Source organism: Pristiophorus japonicus, chromosome 17 (genome assembly GCF_044704955.1).
Source record: "Pristiophorus japonicus isolate sPriJap1 chromosome 17, sPriJap1.hap1, whole genome shotgun sequence".
Taxonomy (NCBI): domain Eukaryota; kingdom Metazoa; phylum Chordata; class Chondrichthyes; family Pristiophoridae; genus Pristiophorus; species Pristiophorus japonicus.
The window spans coordinates 92,324,361-92,345,085 of record NC_091993.1 but is presented as its reverse complement, the minus strand read 5'-3'; the positions used below and the strand labels follow the sequence as shown (position 1 = coordinate 92,345,085).

General features: G+C 45.4%; 1 protein-coding gene across 1 annotated transcript in view; it reads left to right on the top strand.

Annotated features, from left to right (window-relative positions):
• Positions 1-20,491, top strand: part of LOC139227854 (metabotropic glutamate receptor 4-like) — a 1,455,190-nt gene extending 1,434,699 nt beyond the window's left edge. The window contains exon 10 of the mRNA XM_070858939.1: positions 20,000-20,491. Within this exon, the coding sequence (XP_070715040.1) occupies positions 20,000-20,043 (44 nt within the window). The 3' untranslated portion in view covers positions 20,044-20,491. The remainder of the gene's footprint in view (positions 1-19,999) is intronic.
• The last annotated feature ends 234 nt before the right edge of the window (positions 20,492-20,725 follow it).

The following is a 20,725-nucleotide window of genomic DNA, read 5'->3' as shown; positions in this document are numbered from 1 at the left end:
TAAAGTCCTTTTAATATTTTAGTAATTTATTTTATATTCAGTTCTGATCCTGATATTTATAGAAACATCCCTGGCACCCATTGGGTATTGCCACAGATCCAAACATAAGCTCAGCAAGAATCAAAGGTGCATAGATTAATCGTGGGCAATAACACAAAATGGGCAACAGTGAATCAGAAGCCCAATTTGCACTCCATCCAATTTTGTTTTCCACATTGCTGATTCGCTATTGCCTGTTTTGTGTTAACGTTCTAGCTAAATTTATACCCCAAATCAACAAATGATTGTTGGAAGTGCTGCACTTCCAGTAATTACACATTTAACAATACACGCCTTTTTCGTCCCTTAAAGAAAGAAAGACTTGTATTTACATAGCGCCTTTCATGTCCACCGAACGTCTCAATATCTTGCCAGAGGTATTAATCACTATTAAGTGGACCCAATAGAAGCGAACCACTTATTTTTAATGCATTCACTGACAAGGCACCCTCAGCTTACATTTCTGTTTAAAGCATTGAACATCACTATGCACACAAAGGCAAGCTGCTCAAACTAGTTAGATGGACAATGTAACTATCTATATAATGGAGCTAATTAGCATCAGGTGACAAAGATCAAAGCTCCTAAATGATGTAATTTGCATAATAATATAAATGTGCTCCTGTAAAGACACACCCTGTAAACAGCGGATAGATGTTCATTAACATGCGGATTACATTACATGTGAAACACAATTTTCTGCTAGGAAATATGAAAGTACAGATTTTCTACAAACATATGGGGACCAAGCTGGGCGCCCGTTTTTTGCGCCTAAAACGGCGACGGAAAAAAAACGAGCGATTCTGGAGCGCTTTGCAGCTCCTTGTCTGCTTGGCGGGCGCCCAGGGGGGCGGAGCCTACACTCGCGCCGATTTTGTAAGTGGGAGGGGGCGGGTACTATTTAAATTAGTTTTATTCCTGCCGGCAACGTTGCGCGTGCGCGTTGGAGCATTCGCGCATGCTCAGTGTGAAAAAAAACATTGGCACTCGGCCATTTTTGTAGTTCTTTGTAGCTGTTTAGTTTTTGAACATTTTTTTATAAAAGTACATTGCCATCAACACTGAGGCTTCTTGTAGCAGTGAGAAGCCTCAAAAAGTTGAGGCAGCCGTTTCCCGACGACCTCCCCCTTTTGCCGTCGGGAAATGGCTCCTCAATTTCTGCGGCTTCCTGCAGCCTTCTCTCTTTCCCGCCAGCCGTCTTAAATGGCTCCCTTCCCTTCCCCCCCCCCTGCGTTCGGTCGGCTCCCTTCCCTCCCCCCCCCCCCCCCACCGCGTTCGGTCGGCTCCCTTCCCTCCCGCCCGCGTTCGGTCGGCTCCCTTCCCTCTCCCTTCCCTCCCCCCCCGCGTTCAGTTGGCTGGCTCCCTCCCGCCCGCGTTCGGTCGGCTCCCTTCCCTCTCCCTTCCCTCTCCTCCCGCGTTCGGTCGGCTGGCTGGCTCCCTTCCTCCCGCCCGCCCGCGTTCGGTCGGCTCCCTTCCCTCCCCCCCCCCCCCGCGTTCGGTCGGCTGGCTCCCTCCCTCCCTCCCTCCCTCCCGCCCGCCCGCGTTCGGTCGGCTCCCTTCCCTCCCTCCCTCCCGCCCGCGTTCGGTCAGCCTCCTTCCCGCCCGCGTTCGGTCGGCTCCCTTCCCTCCCTCCCGCCCGCGTTCGGTCGGCTCCCTTCCCTCTCCCTTCCCTCTCCTCCCGCGTTCGGTCGGCTGGCTGGCTCCCTCCCTCCCGCCCGCCCGCGTTCGGTCGGCTCCCTTCCCTCCCCCCCCCCGCGTTCGGTCGGCTGGCTCCCTCCCTCCCTCCCTCCCGCCCGCCCGCGTTCGGTCGGCTCCCTTCCCTCCCCCCCCCCGCGTTCGGTCGGCTGGCTCCCTCCCTCCCTCCCTCCCTCCCGCCCGCGTTCGGTCGGCTCCCTTCCCTCCCCCCCCTCCCCGCGTTCGGTCGGCTGGCTCCCTCCCGCCCGCGTTCGGTCGGCTCCCTTCCCTCCCCCCCCGCGTTCGGTCGGCTCCCTTCCCTCCCCCCCCCGCGTTCGGTCGGCTCCCTTCCCTCCCTCCCCCCCCCCGCGTTCGGTCGGCTCCCTTCCCTCCCTCCCCCCCCCGCGTTCGGTCGGCTCCCTTCCCTCCCTCCCCCCCCCCCGCGTTCGGTCGGCTCCCTTCCCTCCCTCCCCCCCCCCCCCCGCGTTCGGTCGACTGGCTGGCTCCCGCCCGCCCGCCCGCGTTCGGTCGGCTCCCTTACCTCCCTCCCTCCCGCCCGCGTTCGGTCGGCTCCCTTCCCTCCTTCCCGCCCGCGTTCGGTCGGCTCCCTTCCCTCCCTCCCACCCGCATTCGGTCGGCTCCCTTCCCTCCCTCCCGCCCGCGTTCGGTCGGCTCCCTTCCCTCCCTCCCGCCCGCGTTCGGTCGGCTCCCTTCCCTCCCTCCCGCCCGCGTTCGGTCGGCTCCCTTCCCTCCCTCCCTCCCGCCCGCGTTCGGTCGGCTCCCTTCCCTCTCTCCCGCCCGCGTTCGGTCGGCTCCCTCCTGCCCGCGTTCAGTCGGCTCCCATTCCCCCCCCCCCCCGCGTTCGGTAACGGCTGCCTCGTTTTGTGAGGCTTGCTGCAGAATTCTTCCTGGCTGAAGCACTTTCACACAGGTAGGAAGATGGTTTATTTAATCTTTTCTTTGCTTATAAATGTTTATTCAGGTTGGATTTATTTGTATAATATTTGTATAAGTATAAATAAGGATTTATTGTCGAATTTAATGAGTTCCCTTCCCCCCACCTCGTTGTGGACGCCTAAATTGTAACCTGCGCCTGATTTTTTAATGTGTAGAACAAGTTTTTTCAGTTCTACAAAAATCTTCACTTGCTCCATTCTACTTTAGTTTGGAGTACATTTTCACTGTGGAAACTTTCAAATCAGGCGTCAGTGGCCGGACACGCCCCCTTTTGAAGAAAAAATTCTGTTCTAAAGTAGAACTGTTCTACCTGACTAGAACTGCAGAAAAAAAAATGTGGAGAATTGCGATTTCTAAGATAGTCCGTTCTCCACCAGTTGCTCCTAAAAATCAGGCGCAAATCTTGTGGAAACTTGGGCCCCATTGAATCTTAATCTGTGGTCATAACCACTATTTTTCTTGCTCGCACTTCGGTAAAAGCATTGTTTGACAACATTAAAAACAAAAATCATGATCTATCATCTTGTGTTGGGTTTGTAACTATCTGTATATATAGGTTCATAAGCATGACTGAGTGTTGGAATTGGATATTGGGTTTAGCACAGAGATACTGAATAAGTAATTTAGATCACAGAAATTGTTGGTGAATTGCAGACAAAATGCAGATGGACCTGCCAGATCTTATTTTTGGTGGATTATCTGATCTTGATTTGCTGTTGAGTGCTGTCTGAACATTTCAACAAGGTTCATTTATCATTTACACTTACATGTCTGGAGCTCCATGTAAATACCGGCAGTCTACTTTTAAATAGTCCATCAGCGTTGCAACAGTTTTAATTACCGGGACAGTGCATAAAATGAATAGATTGGATCATGTAATGGAGTACACTTGGCAGTTGTGTAGATTTCAGATGAAAGGACAAATAGGAAAAACATTGTAATTTGAAAAAGAAACAGCAAAATGGGGGAGAAAAATAGAAAATCAGCAGGCATATTGCTGACCAAGTCAGGAGTTAGAGAGTGGGTTAAATTGGACTTGGAGGGGGATAGAAGTGAACCACTTATTTTTAATGCATTCACTGACAAGGCACCCTCAGTTTACATTTCTGTTTAAAGCATTGAACATCACTATGCACACAAAGGAAAGTTCCTCAAACTAGTTAGATGGACAATATAACTATCTATATAATGATTCGTACCGTTCTTCTTTTGGTCTAACAAAGGGCAACATGCCAAGTGTACCAGGCCCATCAGAATATATGCAGGACCTTGCTCTCTCCATGACTTAGAATCACAGAAATTTACAGCACGGAAGGAGGCCATTTCAGCCCATCGTGTGCACGCCGGCCAACAAAGAGCTATCCAGCCTAATCCCACTTTCCAGCTCTTGATCCGTAGCCTTACAGGCCACGGCACTTCAAGTGCACATCCAAGTACTTTTTTAATGTGGTGAAGGTTTCTGCTTCCACCACCCTTTCAGGCAGTGAGTTCTACACCGGCACCCACAAATCCCCTCTGAACCTCCTACCAATTATTTTAAATCTAAGCCCCCTAGTTGTTGACCCCCCTCTGCTAAGGGAAATAGGTCATAAGAACATAAGAACATAAGAAATAGGAGCAGGTGTAGGCACTCGAGCCCGCTCCACCATTCAATAAGAATGGCTGATCTGATCATGGACTCAGCTCCACTTCCCTGCCCGCTCCCCATAACCCTTTACTCCCTTATCCCTCAAAAATCTGCCTATTGCCGCCTTAAATATAGTCAAAGACCCAGCCTCCACAGCTCTCTGGGGCAGAGAATTCCATAGATTTACAACCCTCGAAGAGAAGAAATTCCTCCTCATCTCAGTTTTAAATGGGCGGCCCCTTATTCTAAGACTATGTTCCCTAGTTTTAGTTTCCCCTATGAGTGGAAATATCCTCTCTGCATCCACCTTGTCAAGCCCCCTCATTATATGTTTCAATAAGATCACCTCTCATTCTTCTGAACTCCAATGTGTATAGGCCCAACCTACTCAACCTATCCTCATAAGTCAACCCCCTCATCTCCGGAATCAACCTAGTGAACCTTCTCTGAACAGCCTCCAATGCAAGTATATCCTTCCTTAAATACGGAGACCAAAACTGCATGCAGTACTTCAGGTGTGGCCTCATCAATACCCTGTACAGTTGTAGCAGGACTTCTCTGCTTTTATACTCTATCCCCCTTGCAATAAAGGCTAACATTCCATTTGCCTTCCTGATTACTTGTTGCAGCTGCATACTAACTTTTTGTGTTTCATGCACAAGGACCCCCAGGTCCCTCTGTACTACAGCACTTTGCAATTTTTCTCCATTTAAATTTTAATTTGCTTTTCTATTTTTTCTGCCAAGGTGGATAAGCTCACATTTTCCCACATTATACTCCATCTGCCAAATTTTTGCCCACTCATTCAGCCTGTCTATATCCCTTTGCAGATTTTTTTGTGTCCTCCTCACAATTTGCTTTCCCACCCATCTTTGTATCATCAGCAAACTTGGCTACATTACACTTGGTCCCTTCATCCAAGTCATTAATATAGATTGTAAATAATTGAGGCCGCAGCACTGATCCCTGCGGCACCTCACTAGTCACTGTTTGCCAACCGGAAAATGACCCATTTATCCCGACTCTCTGTTTTCTGTTAGTTAGCCAATCGGCAATCCATGCTAATATATTACCCCCAACCCCTTGAACTTTTATCTTGTGCAGTAACCTTTTTTGTGGCACCTTATCGAATGCCTTCTGGAAATCCAAATACACTACATCCACTGGTTCCCCCTTATCCACCCTGCTCGTTACATCCTCAAAGAACTCCAGCAAATTTGTCAAACATGATTTCCCTTTCATAAAACCATGCTGACTCTGCTTGATTGAATCATGCTTTACCAAGTGTCCCACGACTGCTTCCTTAATAATGGACTCCAGCATTTTCCCAACGACAGATGTTAGGCTAACTGGTCTATAATTTCCTGCTTTTTGTCTGCCTCCTTTTTTAAATAGGGGTGTTACATTTGCAGTTTTCTAATCTGCTGGGACTGTCCCAGAACCAAGAAAATTTTGGTAGATTACAACCAATGCATCCACTATCTCTGCAGCCACTTCTCTTAAGACCCTATGATGTAAGGCATCAGGTCCACGGGACTTGTCCACCTTTAGTCCCATTATTTTAACTTGTACTACTTCGTTCGTGATAGTGATTGTATTACGTTCCTCCCTACCTATAGCCCCTTGATTATCCACTATTGGGATGTTTTTAGTGTCTTCTATCGTGAAGAACGATACAAAATATTTGTTCAACGTCTCTGCCATTTCCCTGTTCTCCATTATTAATTCCCCAGTCTCATCCTCCAGGGGACCAACATTTACTTTAGCCACTCTTTTCTTTTTTATGTACCTGTTGAAACTCTTACGATCTGTTCTTATATTTTGTGCTAGTTTACTTTCATAATCTATATTCCCTCTCTTAATCATTTTTTTAGTCATTCTCTGCTGGCTTTAAAACATTTCTTAATCCTCTGTCCTCCCATTAGTCTTGGTCATATTGTAAGCCTTTGTTTTTAACTTGATACCCTCCCTTGTTTCCTTAGTTAGCCATGGATGGTTATCCCTTCTCTTAGTCTTTCCTTCTCAATGGGATATATTTTTGTTGTGAGTTATGAAATATCTCCTTAAATGTCTGCCACTGCTCTTCAACCGCCCCATACTTTAGTCTATTTTCCCAGTCCACTTTAGCCAACTCTGCCTTCATACCTTTGTTGTCTCCTTTATTTAAGAGTAGGACACTGGTTTGGGAACCAAATTTCTCTCTCTCCAACTGAATTTGAAATTCAACCATGTTATGGTCACTCATTCCTAGAGGATCTTTTACTACGAGATCATTTATTAATCCTGCCTCATTACACAGTACTAGATCTAAGATAGCCTGCTCCGTGGTTGGTTCCGCAACGTACTGTTCAAGGAAATTATCCCGGATACATTCTATGAACATCTCCTCAAGGCTACCCTGGCCAATTTTCTTTGTCCAATCAATATGAAGGTTAAAATCATCCATGATTATATTGCCATTCCTTTTTTTGCAAGCCTCCACTATTTCTTGATTTATAATCTGTCTAACCATGTAGCTACTGTTAAGAGCCCTATAGACTACACCCACCAGCGACTTTTCCTCTTTATTATTCCTTATCTCCACCCAAACTCATTCAACCTCTTGATCCTCTGAGCCAATATCGTTTCTCACTAACACACTGATCTCATCTTTATTCACAGTGCTACCCCACCTCCTTTTCCTTTCTGTCTGTCCTTCTGAATTGTCAAATACCCCATGATATTTAGCTCCCAGTCCTGGTCACCTTGCAACCACATCTCTGTAAAGGCTATCAGATCATACCCATTTGTATCTATTTGTGCCGTCAACTCATCTATTTTGTCACTAATGCTACGTGCATTCAGACAAAGAACTTTTAAATTTGTTTCTTTACCCATTTTTCCTGCATGTTTCCTTTGTCCTTCAAACTCACTTTCTTCATTTTCGCTTTCTAATTCCAGCTTTACTCCCCTCCCTACTGAATCTATTCTCAGGTTCCCATCCCCCTGCCAGCTAGTTTAAACCCTCCCCAACAGCACTAGCAAACCCCCCCCTCGAGGATTTTGGTCCCGGCTCTGTTGAGGTGCAACCCGTCCGGCTTGTACAGGTCCCACCTCCCCCAGAGGCGGTCCCAATGCCTCAGGACACTAAAGCCCTCCGTCCTGCACCATCTCTCCAGCCACGCATTCATCTGTTCTATCCTCTTATTTCTTTCCCACTAGCTCATGACACCAGGAGTAACCCGGAGATTACTACCTTTGAGGTCCTGCTTTTTAATCTCTCTCCTAGCTCCCTAAACTCATCCCTCTTTCTACCTGTCATTGGTCCCGATGTGGACCACGACCTCTGGCTGTTCACCCTTTCCCTCCAGAATGCCCTGCAGCCGCTTGGTGACATCCTTGACCCTGGCACCAGGGAGGCAACATACCATCCTGGAGTCATGTCTGCGGCCGCAGAAACGCCTGTCTGTTCCCCTGACTATACCACTATAGCTCTTCCATTCTTCTTCCTTCCCCCCTGTACAGGTCCTTCCTATCCACTCTATCTAGGCCCCTCGTAATTTTATACACCCCAATAAGGTCTCCCCTTCAGCCTCCTCTTTTCCAAAGAAAACAAACCCAGCCTATCCAATCTTTCCTCATAGCTAAAATGTTCCAGTCGAGGCAACATCCTCGTAAATCTCCTCTGTACCTTCACTCGTGCAATCACATCTTTCCTGTAATGTGGTGACCAGAACTGTACACAGTACTCTAGCTGTGGCCTAACTAATGTTTTATACAGTTCAAGCATAACCTCATGCTTGGCCAAATCAAAATGACTACTATCAGATTATCCAGACTGCCAAGCAATACACTGTTCTTACTATGTGCATGGCACACAAACAGCCCTACTGAATGATGTGATTTCACAAGATGCAACTACCTCATTTCAGAAAACATTTTAAAATATGAAAAGTACTGAAAAAAAAGAGGTACCACTTGGGATAATAATACTCCCTGAAAATAAAAAAATAAGAAAAAACTGAATAGTAGTTCAACAAAATTATCTTTTGTAACAATACTGACACATTATAATGAACTAATCTCAGGAATCTGTGTACAGTGTGCATGTCTGGGTATGATACTACGGGGTGAATTTTTGGCCCTTTTGTATGACGGAAACAGGGCGGTTGTACTCCAAAAAGGGTGGGCAATGGCCTACCACCTCGCTGCCACCATCGCTGTGGCTGCGGAATGCTCACCATGGCAGCAACAGTTGGAGCGGCTCCTGGAGTGAGGCAGTAGGCCCAGTTAAACTGGAAATCGAGGTCTGATGAGTACAATAGGACCCCGATTGCAATTTTTGGACTGAACTGGATGGAATGCACGTCATGCATGCTCTAACTAGCATCAGGTAGCAGTCCGGCCAAAAAGGATCTGGAAGGTGACTTCTTCTTCATTGTTTTGGGCTCTCTCAGGTGGACGTAAAAGACCCATGGCACTATTTCGAAGAAGAGCAGGGGAGTTATCCACGGTGTCCTGACCAATATTTATCCCTCAATCAACATAACAAAACAGATTATCTGGTCATTATCACATTGCTGTTTGTGGGAGTTTGCTGTACGCAAATTGGCTGCCGCGGTTCTCACATTACAACAGTGACTACACTCCAAAAGTACTTCATTGGCTGTAAAGCACTTTGAGACGTCCGGTGGTCGTGAAAGGCGCTATATAAATCCAAGTCTTTCGTTCTTTCTTGAAAGGAGCAGGAGGGCTTCTGCGAGCCTCATAAATCCAGTCTGGATTACTGCTGTACTGCTGCACTGGCTCTCCCCCCTCCACAGATAACGCTTCCCTCAACCACAAGAAGCTTCAGGACTGTCGGTTCTTGGCTGCAGTCTGCTGGCCCAATGCAAATGAGGCCGTGTCCTCAGAATGGATTGGGCCTGGCGGCAGGACTGTCGCGCACCATGGTTCATCGGTCCGTCATGCGTATATCGCTCTGGGGGGAAATCCACCCGTACATGTGATACACATAAGACCCAGACATATCTTTCAATTGACCTGTTTTACTTGGATTGCCCTGAACTGGAGGAGAAATTTTCCAAGGGATGATCTTTGGGCGTGAGCGCGTAAGTTGAGTTAATGCTCTACTTAAAATAACACTGGCAGGAATTTGGTTTAAGGAGCTTAAATGTTTGTAGCAAAACTTCAGGTCATTGGCAAATTTCCCTATAAACAATGCCACTGAGAAAACGAATAGCGGCGAATAAGATTCCAAAGCCAGCAAAAGCTACAGAAATCTGTGCTTCTGCCCCAACCACCAAGCTGAACTCCAAACTTTCCACACATTGTAGATTGAGAGGTATGTGCCCAACTTCAGCCATAGATTATTAGGAGAATTGGAACTTAGATTAAAAACTGACCTTTGGAAATACCAGACCGATTCTTGCTGTTGTTCCTCTGGTCGTTGAGAAGTGTACCTTTCAAAGTACAGGAGTTGGAAATTAGAGCTTTATTAAGTGCAAGTACAAACCAGTGTGGTCCAGTTTCTTATAGGAAACCAGATGGTGCAACTCTTGATTATGAATCTCTAAATGACATGGTGAGCTTGATGGTAGAATATCCTTTTCTTACAGGGCCGCAATTTGCGACCCCTGCGGACACGTACGAGGTGCTCACACGCCCACAGGGCCACACAATTTCCCAGTTCAGGCATGCGCTAAAACCCAGAACTTGCGATCCTTCAAAAATTCTCTTGACAGATTGCACACATCCCCGGGAGAAAGGCATAAGGACTGCTTTTACCAGCATAAGAGTTATAAAACACATAAATATATATTTTTTAATTCATTTAAACATTGAAACACATGTACAATAAGGTACAGTTATTTTTGCCCCTTTAAAACATTTACATTTATTTTTCAAAAAAGCGTTTTTTTGTTTTAAATGTTTAATTATTTTGGGGTTGAAATTTGTTTCTTAATGCCGCCCATTGCCGCTGGAGGGGGCAGCTGAGTCCTTACCGTTAGCAGTGACCAGGTTCCTGGACTGACTGGAAATTTAGTTGGGCGATTGGGGGGGGCGGCAAGACGTACCGCTGCGCGCTACCCACGCGGTGACTTCATCAAGCGTGCGATGCTCCCTTGAAGCCATGGCTCTGAAATTAGGTGAGTATGGTGTCTTCACCGGCAGGTGTCCATACAGCCTGGGAAAGGTGGTGGGACATCAGGGATCCCGGGGCGGTAGGGTCCAGGGATCAAAGTCAGTGTTTATGTTTATTTTTGGGGGCATTTAAGTATTAATGGGACCAGTGGGGACGTGCGGGTGAGGGGACGTGCGGGCGAGGGGACGTGCGGGCGAGGGGACGTGCGGGCGAGGGGACGTGCGGGCGAGGGGACGTGCGGGCGAGGGGACGTGCGGGCGAGGGGACGTACGGTACGGGTGAGGGGACGTGCGGGTGAGGGGACGTGCGGGTGAGGGGACGTGCGAGTGAGGGGACGTGCGAGTGAGGGGACGTGCGGGTGAGGGAAAGTGTGGTCAACTTTTTTTCCCCTTTTTCTAAAAAAACTCGCATGCCGGCATCCTACCGTCGGTAAATTAGGTCGGCCTCCTGAGATACCGCTCCGTTGGTGCCCAAGGACGCATGTCAACGCCACTTTTAACGTTGCTGTCTCATCTTTAGGCGGCAAAACTGAATTTTGCAGTTTGAGGCGGCACCTACCGCCTAGCGTTAAATCAGCACTCAGCCAGTGACACCGCCTCAAAAGCAGCGGGACTGAATTTTGACTTCAATTGTATTTTAATTCATTTTTAAAATGTAATTTAAAGCATTTATTTGTTAGGTTAAATGTATTTTTTATGTGATCCCCATTCATGCTATGGGAATTCCGTACATACAGAAACTCCATAAGCATGAATGGGGATTCCCTTCTTTGATTGGTTCGGCCAGCCACGTGATCCCTGGGGCATTTACGAACAGCATGTATCCCTGGATTATGTGGGCCTCCGTGGATTTCGAGGCAGAAGATAATTGCGTAGACTTTTTACTGGTCGGAGGAATCCGCCTGTGCGAAGCCTCCGACCGCAAATTCTGCCTCATTGTTACCTTGTTACAGGCCTTACAGTTTTTCTGGACAATACTACAAATCCTGCAGATGATCAATGTCATTTTGTATGGTAGCAAAAAAAAGATGGGCTTTGATCTGTGTTACTGGATATAGAAATAATTAAATAATGATACCGGATAGTGAGAAAGTTACTGGTTAAGTACCTTTTTAAACCCACATGCCAGCTAATGGTTCAAAATTATATCCAAACATCAGTTTGTTGAACTGCCACCATTTAGTAAAAAGGTGTAATTGTACTAGTCAACAAGCTGTACTGTCGATGAATAATGTGACTGTACAATTTCATTTCACCATTGCTCCTTTGTATTTTCCAAGGCTTTGGTAAAAGGTCATGCGGTGAATTTATTTTTCATCTCTGTACATCACTAACTCCACGGCCTTCTTGTATAGTGCTAACCAAAGAGACTTGATTAGCATTTCACTCACTACAAGATATAAATCATTTAAGGGTGGAAAATAGACTGTGCAGTGCTGAACACATTCCTTTCACTGGTGATGCTTTCTATTTCTCAGGACTGAATTCCTCTGGTTTATGGAGAATCTATACACTTTCTTTTTCATCACCCAGCATCTAGGAGCATATTAAAGAATGTTTTGTTCAAGCATGCTATCAGCTATACTGCTAAATTTTTAATTACAATTTGATTTTTATTCAACAGGAGCTAAACTTCAGAGATAAAGGATGCAATTTTAACCCTGAAGAACGGGGGCAGGTGGGGGGTTAAAATGTTAGATTTTTAGAGTGGGAGCGCAACCTAGCTCCAATGTGTCCACTTCTGGGTTTAATGGAAGTGCGTTTGGATGTTGGCGAGAAACATTCTCGCTAAAGTCGGTGATTTAATTATTGCAGGGGTAAATGTTCGCTCAATTAACATCCTTAGGGGATGTTAATGGGATCTTTTCAAATTGCTTTGAACTTGGCTCCAAATTTAACTTGTGCAGCATGGGTTTCCCGAGGCTGACCATGGAAACGGAGGCGAGTTTAATCAGCAGTTGGATATTTAAACTTGTTATTGTCCTATCTGAATAAAAACTCACTTATTGCAGCTGCTGTCTCAGTTCCCTGTGGCAAATCTTTGGCAGACAGTGCTTGTGTGGATACAGCTTTTTTAACCTTGGAGGATTTCAGAGAGACAAGAACAGGGTGGGAGGTGCGTTGGATGTGTTTGACAGCACATCAGAAGAGGAAGACCATCATCATCCACGGCAGCAACAACATGCTGTCTTGGGATCAGCACGTTGCAGGAGGGGGGCGCTCAGGAGGGGCGGTGCACAATAGGGGGGCACGCAGGAGGGGGGCCGAGGCTGCAGGAGGTACTATGCACATCACAGGATTTACAGACAGAGACTCAGCTTCCTTGACCTCTAGGAAGATCAGTGCTTCCGTCGGCTGAGGTTCTCACGTCAGGTGGTGGCAGACACCTGCAGCCTCCTACAGGAAGACTTGCTCCCTGCTGGACTTGCTGGTCATGCATAACCAGTGGCTGTGAAAATGACCACCTCTCTCCACTCTTTTGCCTCCGGATCCTTCTCGGGCGCTATCGGAGACAATTCCAGGATCTCCCAGTTGGCTGCACATAAATGCATAAGGCAGGTGACATATGGATTGCTTGCCAGGACTGGATGTTATGAAAATTTCCCCTGTGATGACAATAGCCAGAATGAGCGAGCACTCTAATTCGCCTCTCTGGCTGGATTCCCACAACACAGGATGCCATCGACTGTATGCATATTGCAATCCGAGCACCACCACAGCAATGAGGAGTTTTTATAAACCACGAGGGATATTCACCCAGCAATGAGCAACTGGTGTGCAACCACAAGAAGAGGTTCATGCAGTTCTGTGCCAGATTCCCTGGGAGCTCTGCTGATGATTGTATAATGCGGCAGTCCAACATTCCAGGCCTCTTCATTCCAGGAAGCAGACACAAAAGCTGGCTCATCGAGACAAGGGGCAACCCGTTCAATCTTAGCTCGTGACGTCTGTGTGGAAACCCAGCAATGAGGTGCAGCATCGCTGCAACCAGTGTCACATGACCACCAGTTGTGTCATCGAGCAAGCCGAATGCCGAAGGTGTGCTTCAGGTGCCTAGATAGGTCTGAAGGCACTCTTCAATACTTGCCACTGAGGGTCTTCAGAATGATAGTGGTGTGCTGCACCCTGCACAACAAGGATTACAGGAGGATGAAGGGCCTCATCACTCATCTTCGGCTGAGAACATAGAGGAGGAGCAAGAGGTAGAGGATGATGAAACAGAACAGCCGCTTGCATTGCTGTCCAGATTTGCCTCAGCATAAGAAGTGAAATCCAGCTGTCCTGTCCCCCCGCCCCACCCCCATCCCCCCCCACACAGACTCTCCACAGCTGTCCCTGCCACCAGTGTCTGCTCATGCTCACTGGTGAGGTGTGAATCACCAGGTGAAAAAACAACTGACTCTCTAAGTGGACCCGCCGAAATGTCTGCACTGGTGCATGGCTGTATGTGACACTGCACCCTCAGAATGAATGAGCTCCTCTGGTGAATCCTCACGGATGTCCTATGCTACTTACTGTAAGCGTGAGGACCCTGGAAGACGAAAGGAATATGATTTAGTTGTGGCACTGTCAAAATTTTGGCAATCACCACACTCAGTCTTTTCATCTTTCAGTCATTGATAAAATTAAGTCGGCATATGTCTGTCAGAGATGTTTGTAATTCTGTCACCAGCTATCTGCAAGCTCCCTGTCTCTCCACCTCCGACTAAATGGCAGATTGCTGGAGATTATAGGGGCTCATTGCAGATGTTTGGTCCTGACTTTACCAGCCATTTTCTGGAAAACATTGTCTATTGTCAATCATTGCACAGAGATAGCAATGCCTCGAGCTCATTACACTGCCTATTGTGTTAACCTGGCATGCAAGCAGGCTGACAGTGGTGATGTCTGCACCTCTTAACACACATCGAACACCTCCAGCATTCTTCTTCTCAACTATAGTCCCCCGGGGCTTAAATCCTTCGTATTTAAGGAAGGGTCATCATCATCATAGGCAGTCCTTCGAAACGAGGATGACTTGCTTCCACACTGAAAAGGGATGAGTTCACAGGTGTTTCAATGAAGGACCTAATATTCCAGATCCCGAACTACATCTTGAAGATGCCTGTGCGTGGATTTTTTTAACGGTGTGGTGGCCGTTGCACGCCAGCCACCACACGAGCTTGACAGAGCCAGGTCTTGGTCCAATGGTAAGGATTAACCAAGACGACTGGACACTAGCTCTGCTGCACGGACCTAGTGCGCACACATATAGCAGTGTGATATACTTGCATTGGAGGCTGTTCATAGAAGGTTCACTAGGTTGATTCCGGAGATAAGGGGGTTGACTTATGAAGATAGGTTGAGAAGGTTGCGCCGATACTCATTGGCGTTTCGAAGAATGTGAGGTGATCTTATTGAAATTTATAAGATAATGAGGGGGCTCAACAAGGCGGATGCAGAAAGGATATTTCCACTCATAGGGGAAACTAAAACTAGGGGACATAGTCTTAGAATAAGGGACTGCCCATTTAAAATTGAGATGAGGAGACATTTCTTCTCAGAGGGTTGTAAATCTATGGAATTCTCTGCCCCAGAGAGCTTTGGAGGCTGGGTCATTGAATGTATTTAAGGTGGAGATAGACAGATTTTTGAGTGATAGGGGAATAAAGGGTTATGGGGAGCGGGCGGGGAAGTGGACCGGAGTCCATAATCAGATCAGCCATGATCTTATTGAATGGCGGAGCAGGCACGAAGGGCCAAATGGCCTACTCCTGCTCCTATTTCTTATGATCAGGTAAGTTTGAATTTAAGACTTCCGGGTTTCCAGCTGTTTCCCGGATCCCTCTGCACCATACGGGTGGGACCCGGAAAAATCCAACCCCGGGTCATTAATATATATCAAAAAGAGCAGTGGCTTCTTTTGACAGCTGCATGCTGGTCAATTTACTGAAGAGCATGGAATTATTCACTTTAACTATCAATTTATAAATCTGGAGTTCTTTAAATAAATAACCAGTGCATACAGACCAAAGCACCTTCAGAAATCTGCATTCTGCCAATTGAATAATATGAAGAAATAGTATTTGCATCTATGAGCTGTTGTCCAGAGACCTAACCAAGCATGTAGAAGAGCAGGGGAAGATCTTGTCAGCAACATCTTACATATCAGTCTCTAACAGAATCAAACAAGTCGAATTAAAGTCTTGCATGGTATTCTAAGACCATCAAATTCCATGTAAGAACCCCCCCCTAATTCCAGCACATTGCTGGAGATTATAGGGGCTCATTGCAGATTTTTGGTCCTGACTTCATCAGCCAATTTCTGGAAAACAGCTATTGACTATTGTCAATCATTGTACAGAGATAGCAATGCCTCGTAGCTCATTACACTGCTTATTGTTGTAAACAAATATTTAAATGTTGGGCTTTGGCAACATCATTTGGACCCCTCCCCGGATTTCCCCCGGGTCATGCGACGCTCACTCATTGTTCAATGCCCCTTGGAAATCTGGGTCAGAAGGATGCAGGGCCAAAAGAGTTTAAAAAAAATTAATTGCTTTCCTTGTGGGCCAGAAGGAGCAGGAAAACTTGGGACTCCCTTGGATGGGCTTCTTCCCCCATTTCTTCAATAGTGGTCACCTCCTGAGTCTTCCCCCCCCCCCCACCACTGCCGCCCCTCCATCCCCCCCACTCCACAACTGATGACTAACCTTAACGCTGGAGACCATTTACTCTGTTTCCCAGTGGCCGAGTCCAGGCACCCGAAATCAGGCTACTGCCCACCATTGCTGCCAGGTTCAGGTGGAGTTCAGAGTTCACAAATTTAAAGAGGCCGGTCCATAAAATGGCCTAGACCTAACGGCGGCATGGCCTTGCAGACCTGTCACTTGCTTTGACCCTTGCATGCCATGCTTATGTTAAAATCGGGGCTTCAGTTCATCAGGCATGTAGGCTGCGATTTTGCTGACCTCGGCGAGCCCATGGCAGGTGACATTGGTGACGGGTCCTGACCCCGCTGCTGGTTCCAGCTCGCTGTCTGAAATGAATTTCCCTTGATGGGGCTTGTTAAGCCCTGCCCGATACGTTCCCCGGCCAATCAGAGGAAGCGGGTCTGATGACATCATTTCCTGATGCATCATCAGCCGGTTTCCGTAAAGGGACCATGGCCAAATTTATTTTGACAGTTGTGCTGTCAGTATTCTACAGCATTGAGGTGCTGCAAACACTGACACGCACAGCACAGAGATGCAGGGCTGCACCCAGGCTCTCCCATGGCTACCTCCATATGCTTATGGAGAGAGTCACAGCAATCAGAGAGATTCTCTTCTCTTTCCATGGGCAGAAGAGACCTCCCCAGGAGATCAACACAGCCTGGTTGCACATTGCAGAGGAGGGCACCAGCAGGGATGTGGTCAGGAGGACCTGGGTGTAGTGCCACAAACATTTCAATGGTCCCATTAGATCACGAAAAGTTAGTATTAACCTCATTTCTTCTGTGCCTTTCACCACATCTCCATCACTCTGTCTTCTCTACCCTACTCCTGCACAAGTATTAGTTACAAATAAAAATGGAAAATGCTGGAAACGTGCAGCAGGTCAGGAAGCAAGCTTTGGAGCGAGAAGTGTAGGGTTAACGTTTTTGGTTGATGACTCTGCTCTGCCTCCTTTACTTGGGCCATTCTGTGGTCACTCCCCCAGATGACTGTCTCCACATCATTAGGCAAGAGCTAAAAATGGACACTATAGCCCCATTGCTGTAGCAGACACATTTTGATTTGGCTTAGTCAGGAAGAAAGTGGCCAATCACATGCCCACTCTTCTTCCCTTCCAAGTCTTCAGCTGCTAACCCTAACTTAATCTCAGAAGGGGAAAGATAAAAGAAACACACAAATCTGTGTATGTGAGCACATGCAGCAGGCATGCATGAATATTTAATGAATGAAAAAACTTGCTTTTACACAGCTCCTTTCATAACCTCGGGACATTCCAAAGCCAAAGAAGTCTTTTTTGAAGTATAGTCATTGATGTAATGTAGGGAACTGTGGCAACCAATTGGCACACAGTAAAGTCCCACAAACAGCAAGGAGATAAATAATCTGTTTTTTGTGCTGTTGTTTGAGGGATAAAGCACCAGAACACAGAAAAAGCCTCCCTGCTCTTTGTCAACATAATGCCATGGGATCTTTTGCATCCACCGGAAAAAGCACCTCTGACAGTGCAGCTCTCCCTCAGTACGGGAAATCACAAGTGTGCTGTACATGATTTTATTTCCATTAAAAGGATTGGGCAGAAAGTTGTGCACCTGCAATCTCCCTATTTGTGTAGCTGGTAGGTGAGAATACAACTCTTAAATGGGCCGTTCCTGGCAAGAATGCAAAGAAATAGCACAAACAGAATGCACTCTTTTCCTTATTAAGAGTAAGTGTTGGACTATACTTGTAAAGACTGATAGCTCTGAATACTGGCTACAAAGATGGGTCAGGGTGCATGGTTTTCTGATAAAAGTAAAAGGTAGTGCAAACGTGGAATATTAGCAGGTATTACATTGTTACCCATTGAAAGTAATATAACCAGGAATCATTGCAGAAGAAAGTAAGTGTGGGAGCTGGATGTGTGGCAGTAACAAGAAAAAAAAATGCATATTAATTTTGGTTGATTCTTCTTGTCTGTCGTGATGGATCACCAAGGCCACTGGGTGAGTTTCAATGATGATCCGTAACTGATTCCCAGAAATAACACAGTCTGTAAATGTTACAGTGTGGACTCTGGATAGATGTTATTAGATGAAGAGGCAGGAAGTGAGGGGTTCAGATAATATCCTAAACCCTAAGAGTGGGTCCAGATCAGTTTTGTTCATCAGCTGAGCTCTGACCATACTGCTGTGGGTGCCACTGCTCGAAAGCTAATAGTTTTAAATTTTGCTGTTTAATTTTTGATAAATATTTTCTTTTGTAAATCTTTCTCTACACTAGTCCTTGGTTTGGTAACTGGTGGCAGAACTCACAATATGTAATCATGATGTAAGATCTTTCAGATTATCGGCAATAAAAGAACTCACAGGACACCATAGGAATTTTCTGGTTGGCAATTACAGTAGAATTGCTCACGATAGGTAATCTTTGAAAAATTGTGAAGGAAATCTGGCAGCAGCTATATAAAATGAATAAGGTGCACAATAAAAAGAATGATTCATTTTGAACAAATTAAAATTGCTTTCATTTTGTGATTTTCAAAATGGTACAATAGAGCTGTCACGGAGCAGTCAATTCCATTTAACTGTATATTTGCTAAGTGCCTATCTAGTTTAGCTGTATAGCTTTATAAAAGTAAAAGTCTTTCCATTCATTTCTATGACAACCTCTTCCATTAAGCGTATAATTATTACAAGGGTTACATCAGTATATTAAATTGTAACCCATACTTAAATAGCACATTTATGGTCGTCCAGCCTCACCATTGTAAAGGCATATCTGTGAAACTATACTTTGAAATGGGTGAATTTTAATTCATTATTATTTGCTTAACAATTGCAGTTTAGATGATGAAAATGCCTTTCAATATTGCATCCTTAACTATCCTATCCTGTTGGGGAAGTCTAGAACCAGAGGTCACAGTCTAAGGATAAGGGGTAAGCCATTTAGGACCGAGATGAGAGGAAACTTATTCTCTCAGAGAATTATGAACATGTGGAATTCTCTACCACAGAAAGTTGTTGAGGCCAGTTCGTTGGATATATTCAAAAGGGAGTTAGATGTGGCCCTTACGACTAAAGGGATCAAGGGGTATAGAGAGAAAGCAGGAATGGGGTACTGAAGTTGCATGATTAGCTATGATCTTATTGAATGGTGGAGCAGGCTCGAAGGGCCGAATGGCCTACTCCTGCACATACTTTCTATGTTTCTATCATTGTTACTATAAATTGTATATTTTGGTGTATCTTTCTTACTAAATCATCCCTTGTGTATATTATACTCTCGATAAGTGTACAAGAATTGAAGAATACTAATTATACAGACCTTACCCAAAGCTTATGCTCCCCTACCTTCCAATGATGCTGCCAGTTTAGGATAAAGGACATATTACAGTAAAAGGGAAATATCCCAATCTGAATTTCTAATTTATTAATGTATGTTGATGTTTTTTCTTAAAAAATTTATATAACCTCTTTGTTACATACTTCATATATAGTGTCCAAATATCAATGCACTGCTTCATGGCATCTGGGAACATTTTATTCAAATATAAATGTTCTGAGTGAAAAGATTAAGACCTGCTCAAAATTAAAATAATGAATCATTAAATTACACCCTCAGTTTAACCTCCACATAAATATTGTAGCAAAACGAAATCTCAAGCATTTCAAACTCTTTCATTAAGTGTGTTATCCCCAGGGAATATTAAAGAATTCGCTAATTTAAATCAAACTCCATAGTGAGGAAATACAGTCGACTTTGTTGAAGCTTCAAACAACCTTTTTCCTTTGTGCACGTGAGATGATTCCAAAATCCTATATAACACACGTCAGAGTGACATTGCTATTTCAATTTTAATTATTAAAACATTAACGTGCTTTTGGTGTTTATTTGACTCCTACAGCTACCAAGCAAACATACGTCAGCTACAGTAATCATGCAATCTGAGTGAACCTGACACTCCTTAAGGGTCTTTCGAGATTTGGAAGTGAAGAAGAACTTGAAAGACAGGCGTTTCATTAGTCTGGATGTCCACCTACAGATGCCAGCAAGGGCTGTTGCAGAGCTCCTAGAAGACCAATAGGAAAAGGATAGCATCCAAGCTTAACATTCACTAGGAGACCCAGAACATCAAGATGACAAACTGCACGAAAGGAGGATGACAATTCCTGAATCTTCTGATTCTTTGATGATTTGTCAACAAAATTAACTCCCTTTAAATCTTGTGAAGTTGTCTGTGATTGTGTCAGAGTTGTTTTTATTTCTATTGATTTTGAACTTACTCTATGTGTTGCAAAATAAAATATGTCTAAGTGCTCACCAAATAGATGGCAAGTTAATGTATGTGACAAACTGACTGAAAAAAAATGTCTGCTTTATGTCCTGACCAATCAAAAGTACAGTGCCTGGTTGTTTATGAATACTTAATGGAAAGTGTAGAGCATGTTCATTTTTATACAAAAATATTTCTAATAAAATAGTGTTTTGCAACTGTGTGGAGTTTTCTTTTACTGAAGAAGATTCTGTCCGTGAATTGTTTAATCGCGGGTATATTTTGCGCGATGGGATAGTTTTCCCTTTCAATGTTTTATCCCCCTAAGGTGGAGAGACTGCAATTACAATTAAGCAG